Source organism: Azolla caroliniana, unplaced genomic scaffold, assembly GCF_043228905.1.
Source record: "Azolla caroliniana isolate FFs.n. ecotype wild unplaced genomic scaffold, voAzoCaro1.0.p SCAF_12, whole genome shotgun sequence".
Taxonomy (NCBI): domain Eukaryota; kingdom Viridiplantae; phylum Streptophyta; class Polypodiopsida; order Salviniales; family Salviniaceae; genus Azolla; species Azolla caroliniana.
In genome coordinates this window covers 12,177,874-12,185,996 of record NW_028230447.1, presented here as the reverse complement: position 1 = coordinate 12,185,996, position 8,123 = coordinate 12,177,874, and the positions used below count along the sequence as shown (strand labels likewise).

The 8,123-nt window shown below is 40.7% G+C and overlaps 1 protein-coding gene across 1 annotated transcript; it reads left to right on the top strand.

Moving 5' to 3' along the window:
- Positions 1-3,599: 3,599 nt before the first annotated feature.
- LOC147857143 (pentatricopeptide repeat-containing protein At5g39350-like) lies at positions 3,600-6,771 on the top strand. Its single transcript, XM_087328135.1, has one exon. It carries the CDS (start codon positions 3,600-3,602, stop codon positions 5,982-5,984), a length of 2,385 nt encoding a protein of 794 aa, XP_087184261.1. The 3' UTR covers positions 5,985-6,771.
- The last annotated feature ends 1,352 nt before the right edge of the window (positions 6,772-8,123 follow it).

Below are 8,123 nucleotides of genomic sequence, written 5' to 3'. Positions count from 1 at the left end.
CATGCTTCTGTCCATTCTTTCTTCGGTTTGTTTCTTCTACCAAAAGTTAGGTTTTTGTCTATCTAGCGCTTTCTCTCGGTTGCAGAGGATTTCAACCCTTGCGCTATGATACCATGTAAAAGTTAATATGTGGAAGCTTAGATAAACCGGCTCAGTCGGATAACAACAGTAAAACACAAATGAAGGTTTAATGGAAGCTTTAAAGTACACAATACGTGAGAGAGACAGAGAGAGTAGAATAGCATATACTCAATTCAAAATAGTAACACTCTATACACACAATTTTCCTACAAATAACTTTTTATACAAGTCCTTAAAAAGGACCAACATAAGTACTGATAGGTACTTCAACGCTCATACGAACGACTGACACTAACTCCAAGGAATATGCCTACATACTAGGCTAAGGTTGTAGGCCTCTAATGGCCTACCTGTTCCAATCCGATCCGGATCTTGGTTCCGGATACCGATCTGGTTCCTACTTATTTAGCCGATCCGGATCCGGTTGAGCTTGTCCGCTCAACAATTACGAAGGCTAGGCCCGTCCTAGTTTGCCCTAAGTCTTCCACGTAGTTCGAGCAATGCCGATTTCCTTGTTCAGCTCTGCTAGATCTGGATTTGTCCGAATTGGTCTTCTTTTTCCAGCACTCACTTTCTCTATGGTCTTTCCAAGCGCAGTACCAGCATTCCCTTGCCAGTTTCTGGCACTGCCTTGACTCCCCCTAGTCGTGGAGGGTCCGGAACTATTTCGGCATGTCGATTATGCCTCTGATTCTGCTTTTGTCGGCCGCCACGATTACGTGTCGATCCACCACGTTCTCCATGACCACAGGGCCTATCCGCCTCCATGTACAACATCCAACCGTCACATTGTGTGCTCCTTGACACACCTGCGTGGTTTTCTTCAACCATAAGCATCGATTGCAAGTCAAAAAATGATGGTGGTTTCTTCCTCGTGCAAATACTCGTCTGGATCAGCCTGTACCTTTGAGCTACACCACTAAGACAAATCTGCACCATGTCTTCCTTGTCCACCATCACATTGATGGACCCTAAGGCATCACAAATCTCCTTGATCTTTGTGGTGTAGTCAGTCATCGTCATATCCCTCTCTTGGATATTGTTGAGCTCTTGACAAAGCTGCAACTTATGGGCCGTGGTACTCGCGACGAAAATCTTCGTAAGATTTTCCCAGGCCTCCTTCGACGTCTTTGCATCTCAAAGACTCTACCTGCCACCTACTCCCACACTAGGAAATCCTTGTGTGTCGACTCTGGCGCTACCTCATTTTCTCCATGGATGTAACTCCCGTAGCCATGCCCGAGCAGGTATTGGTGCATCTTGTATTCCCAAGATGCGTAGTTGCTTTTGTCCAACTTCTCTATTGGAAGAGCACCACCCATTCCTTTGTCCATTTTCTTCCTCTTGTCTGTACTTGTCTAAGGATTAGGGTTCGTCTATGTTGAAACGCTTGTCAGCAACAAAGGATTCTCAACCCCCGCACTCTAAGACCATGAAAAGATTTGAGTGCGGAAGCTAAGACAAAACAAAACCGGCTCAACCGGACAGCAACAGAGAAAATAATGAAGAAACATAAAATGCGGGAGAGACAACGAGAGTAGAAGACTAGAAACTCAGATTCAAAATAATACACTCTATACATACAATGTGCTCAGAGAGAACTTTTATACAAGTCCTTAAAGGACTGACAAAAGTGCCGACAAGTACTTCAATGCTCATAAATGAGCTACTGACACTAACTCCCAAAAGTATAACTACCTACTAAACTAGGAGCGTAAGCCTCTAACGGCCTGTTGGCTCCTTGCAGCTCCGCTCTCCGATCCAGCTCTCCACCAATCCGGCTAGCCAATCCAATCCGCCCCATGTAGAGCTTACTTCTCAATACGTTATTTAGTGTTAAGATCATAAGTGAGCATTAATGAACTAGTTAGTACTTGTGACAACCCATTGTTAGGAGCTTGTATATAAAGTGCTCTGTGAGTACATTTGTATGTACTGAGCATTTTGTAATAGAAATTTTTGTTGTCTGCTAACTCAGTCTCTCTCTATGTGTTTGTGTACTTCATTCTCTTTGTATACTTAACTGTGTATTATTGTCTGGTTGAGCCGGCTATGTACAAGCTTCTGCACGTAACTCTTTTTAGGCTGAAATTCATGCCACTTTGAAATCAACAAGTCTCTCTTTGAATCTCATCTATTTCTTCTATATCCAATCTTTTGTTCAGAAATTCAACTGAGACAAGTTCACCAATACCTAGGGGTGTATGTATTAACATTTTTCATTATCTCTTTATAAACTTGGTTCATTATCTACATATGAAAAGAAGGCTTTGGATGCCATGATTCCAAAATCAAAGTCATCCATTCAAACAAGAGTTGATTTTGCTGCCAAAGCTTTCATTCCATCAATTAACATTATGTTCCTAAATAATAAGAATAGGCCAAAGGTTTCCTTTTTGTACTTTGAGAGAAAGGGGTGTTAGAGATGATTTTTGATTTAAAACCTTATAGAAATAAGGTAATGGACTTTTATTGTCCTCTCAAATTTGCTTGTAATCACGTAGGAAATTGTTGCACACTGTTGAGAATCAAACTCAACTTAAGTCTAGTTTGTGAACACACCTTTCTTGAGAATGTATGAACACTCATAGGTCAAAGGTCGCCGCTACTTTCTAACATTAACTATGTGTCATAGAATCATATTTTATGACACATAAGTAATGAGTTTCCACATTCCCCATGACACATGAGCTTCTATAGTTGCTAGAGAGTGAGTGAGTGGTTTAGTGAGAGGGTGACCTTATATAAAGCACCCTCCTCCTACTTTGTAAGTGTTGGTTAATCATCCATGTAATGCTATTATCCTTGTACTTGCTATTCTCTACTCCCTGTCGACATACATATTGAGTATTCTATTTTCCTATCTATCTAGTGTCTCTCCTCTTTCACACATACATAACACACATCTCTAATCTAATTCGTTGCATAGAATCACTCTCGATTCTTTACACACCTTAAAGTTGGGCAATACATGATAGAAATGGTCTTTTGCAATGTAGTTACATTTTGCTATTACTCCAAGTTGAACTATATGGATAGTCTTTCTATCGTGAAGCATCAACCATGGCCACCTATGAAAATCGGATTGATTGTTATAAACAACCTCATGCCCCTAATTTGAATTAGAAATAAATTGAATACGAATGGTTTTATAATAACCTTGGAGCCATTTCCTATTCCTATTCTCATAATATTGGGAATATCACACGAGTGACGAATGGGGGGGGGGGGCATGTGTGAATCTATCTATGATTACAATTTACAATTTACAATAATAGGAATGTATGTATGCTCTGCTCTGCTCCTCCTCCTCCTCCTCCTCCTCCCTGCCTCTCTATCCGCTGTGTGTTTTGTCCACCACGCTCACAGCTACATCCTGCCTCCTCCCTCCCTTTGCTTAAGTAGTAGTACGTGGTGCGGCAGCAGTAGTAATCAATAATCAGGAACGAGAATCAGATAAATGTTGTCTGTTGTCTGCTGAAGTTTCAGTTTCTATCTATCTATCTATCTATCTATCTATGTGGGGTTGCTGTGAATCAGCAACACCTCTTCTTCATCTTCTTCCTCCTCCTCATCAATCTCCCCGCTTCTATGCTGTCAGTGATGATGTTCATGTTCCAAGGCACTACTGCCTACGTTCTCACAACTCTGCTGTTGCCTTGAAAGAACAGAGTGAGGAGGAGATTGTCAAATGTTCCAGGAAGATGACGACGACGACGACGACGACGATGAGGGATGTGCGATGTGATATCACGGATGCTCTCCTGCACTGCACAGACACCATGACCCTTACTGAGGCTCACTCTCTCCACGGTATGGTCCTGTCACATGGTCTTGATGAAGACACCTATGTGGATAACCTTCTTATTGGTATGTATAAAAATCACAATGCAGTGGATGAGGCCCGCAAGGTCTTTGACACGATGCCATGCCGGACTCTAGTTTCGTGGAATTCGGTAATCTCTGCGTATGTTCAATGTGGACGCTTATTTGAAGCTCTTCACATTTTTTATTCAATGCAACTCCATCATGTGGAGCCTAATGATAGGACCTTTACAAGTATCCTACGAGTGTGCATTGTTAATCCCATTGCATTCAAACATGGTAAAGCAATCTACACATTGATAATAGCCAGCGGATATGAGTCATTTATTAATGTTGGGAATGCTCTACTTAATCTCTATGCCAAATGTGGAACTCTAGATGAGGCCATTGATATATTTGAACACATGCATGCACGCACCGTAACGACTTGGACGACAATTATCTCAGCCCATACTGAGCATAAAAAGAACCAGGAGGCCATTGAGTTGTTCAAAGAAATGCAGCATATAGGGGTTGAGGCCACCCATGTTACTTTCATCAACATTCTAAAAGCATGTATAAATCCTAGCCACCTCACAAACGGCTTTTGGATTCATGCTTGCATCATTGACAGTAGTTATAGTCATGATGCGTCCGTAACAGATGCTCTGGTGTGCATGTATGGTAGGTGTGATGCCATCAATGAAGCTGAAACTGTATTTAACATGACATTGGAACATAATGCTGCCCCTTGGAATGCATTAATGATTGTTTATACACAGCTTGGATATGACAAGGAGGCTTATACGTTGTTTCAGAAAATGCTGGAGCTCAAGGTCAATGCAGATCAAGTAACACTTGTCAGTGTGCTTGCAGCATGCACCTCTCTGGAAGCCCTTGAAGAAGGTAAGGTGATTCATATGTATGTGATCAATAACCAGTATGAACATGATATTGTTGTAGGGACGGCTCTTGTTAATCTTTATGGGAAATGTGGATCATTATGGGACGCTCAAGTGGTATTTGACAAGATGCAACACCGAGATGTGATTGCATGGGCGTCTATAATCAATGCATATTCTGAATGTGGACATGTGAAGGAAGCTTTGTCTTTAATAGACAAAATGGAGAGGGGGATCATGAAAGCAAATGAAGTCATATTTCTAAGTCTTTTGGGGGCATGCAGAAATGAGAAGTCCTTAGGGGATGGTCGATCTATCCATGCATATATTGTGGCTGGTGGGTTGCAATCGGATACTAGTTCGGCAATTGCACTTGTTGATATGTATGGGAAATGTAAATCACTTGAAGACGCTCGGATTATGTTTAACAAAATGGATCATCATTGTGTTGTGTCTTGGACAGCTATGATAACGGCATGTATACAGCATGAGAATTTGAAAGAGGCTCTTGATGTGTATCAGCGAATGCAGTTTCAAAGAGTGCAAGTGGATGAAGTGACTCTAACCAGCCTATTGGGGGCATGTAGTGGACTCGGGAACTTAGTGGAAGGAAGAGCCATTCATGAAGCCATTGTGGCAGCTGGCTTTGCATCTGACATGTCCTTAGGTAATGCTCTGATCAATATGTACCACAAATGTGGAGCTCTAGATGCGGCACAAACTGCCTTTTGCAAACTTGAGCAACGGAACGTAGTGTCGTGGACTATCATCATATCTGCATATGCACATCATGGCCATGGCAAGGAGGCAGTGGATTTGTTCCTCTGCATGCAGTCGCAGGATGTGAATGCCAATAACTTCACATTTGTAAGCCTCCTCTCAGCTTGTAACCACGCTGGATTGATGGATGAGGCACATTTTTTCTTTAATGCCATGATCAATTATTACAAACTGGATCCAACAGTGGAACACTATAGTTGTATGATTGATCTCCTCGGAAGAGCGGGACGATTGGAAGAAGCAGAAGCTCTCATTAGTAAGCTTCCGATTAAGCCTGATGCTCCAATCTGGACATCCTTGATCAGTGCATGCAAATCTTATGGAGATGCCAAAAGAGGACAGGAAGCAGCAGGCCACACCCCCCTAAGACCATCTTCATATGTTCTACTTGCAAACGTGTATGCTGGAAGTGGCTAATAGATCATGCATTTTTCTTTCAGGTTTGTTTCAATTGTAGACTATTAATGAACAGCCTCACAAATGGAAATATATATTCTGATCAGGCAGGCAATGCATGCTTTGAACCTACTAGCAACAACCTGATTATATCAGGCTGTTTGAATCTTGTTACATGGTCTAAGTTCCAGATTATTTATGTGTTGTGTCATTAGTGGAGGCACCCCATGTCCGAATCTTCTTGCTTCATGCTTGTGGGGGGGAAAGAAGAGGAAAAAGGGTGAATCGATGGAAACAGGAAATATGTAAAAGTCTTTCTCCAAATTCCCCAAAGCCATAACACAAGAAATTCAGCAATGTACTCCCATGTATGCATGCATGCATATAAGAAAGAGTGTTTCAAGATCTTCTGAAAATTCCACAAAAAAGGACAACCTTCAAGTTTGTATGAAGAAGAAGAAGAAGAAGAATAGACATACAGTGGTTATGACTTAAGCTTAAACATCATATTCAGATGTCAAGCTAATAATCAATTAACCATAATGATACATTGTTGGCACCTCCATCTCTTATACCCGAAATAATAGAGTTCACTATCATTAGTAGACCTATTGGCTTTGGTGTGAAATCAAGCATATATATGCTTTTGAGGTGAAGGATGGATGCACAAAGAATAACTATGACATATATATGGTAAGAATGAGAGTGGGTGGGCTAACTGCCAATTTAGTTGAGAGACAATTGATGTGTATAATTGTGGAATATACAATGATGGCATCCAAGGTTTGGATCCTTTCATACCCCAAAAGGAAGTCACACTATGATGGACCATTTTTCATAACAGAAAAAACAGCAACTACACTCAACTAAAACTCCAATACATCTCTGTAACAGAGGACTGAACCTCTGAAATGTTGTATACTCAAAATAGACTTCTCAAGCTTTCCAACAAGCTATAATTTACTAAGTTTGGGGAACTTTATGATTGTCAACTGCCTTGCACAAAATAGACTAAAAATCCTACCCAAACAGGCAACTTGCATCTATATCCATATTTTAATCACATACACGTAAGACTAAAAAAAAACATCAAAGCACATTCAAGCTTAGTATACTCAAGAATAATGAAGAATTTTCAACTCAGATTATAATAGAACTAAGATAAGTTATATTAAATTAAATGGCTAACCTAGATGATACATTCTCAATGAAAGGCAACAAAATACCCAAAAATTGAGAGCGAGTAAGTTACCACCCTCCAATGCTTTTCTTATATAGTTCTCCAACATAGTGTGGAATTTGAATTCAAAATTCTCATCCGAATTCCTCACTTTTCTTAAATACATACTCTAACAAAATGGATTTATTGATTCGGCATTTGACATAATAATGGTTCACACACTTGAACTTGTTAGATTTCTCACAACCTGACCACCCCCACTCGAAGGGATCGAGACAAACCCAAGCCTTGAATGGTGTTCATACCACCACCATGGCATCAAGTGGTACCTGGTACTGGCAAGCTTGTCATGACTCACAAGAGCCTATTCACCACAACATCACAATCTAGAAATATGTTATGATTTCCACTCAGACGGAAGTTACAAAAATAAAACAAGTAGGACACGATTTATGTGGAAAACCTTGATTTCAGGGAAAAACCATGGGAACAGAAATTTCCACTATGAGATAAGAAGAAATACAATCATAGAATAATGGAACCTGATTTGGTATGGTTGTACTCTGAAACCACAATTTCAGCCGAGTGCACCAAACCCTAACTCGTAGGTATCTATCTCTTTCGAAGCCTTCACAACTTCATGATTTGTCTTTTCTTTTCTTTTTGTTACACTCTTCTTCCTTTGTTTCCTCTCATGCTCATCTTCTGAGCTATGGCACTAGCACAACCCCTATTCTCTTTTCTTTTCTTTTTGTTACACTCTTCTTCCTTTGTTTCCTCTCATGCTCATCTTCTGAGCTATGGCACTAGCACAACCCCTATTGTGTTAGCTCTCTGTCGTTCTCTGTGTCGCTCTTCTCTTGCAACACGTTCTCACTACACCCTCATGCGCTCACTTACTCACTTAAGTTCACTTTCACACTTTTACTCATTGTTTTTACTCTTAGTGAGTTATCCCACATACAAACGCAACTAGTTTG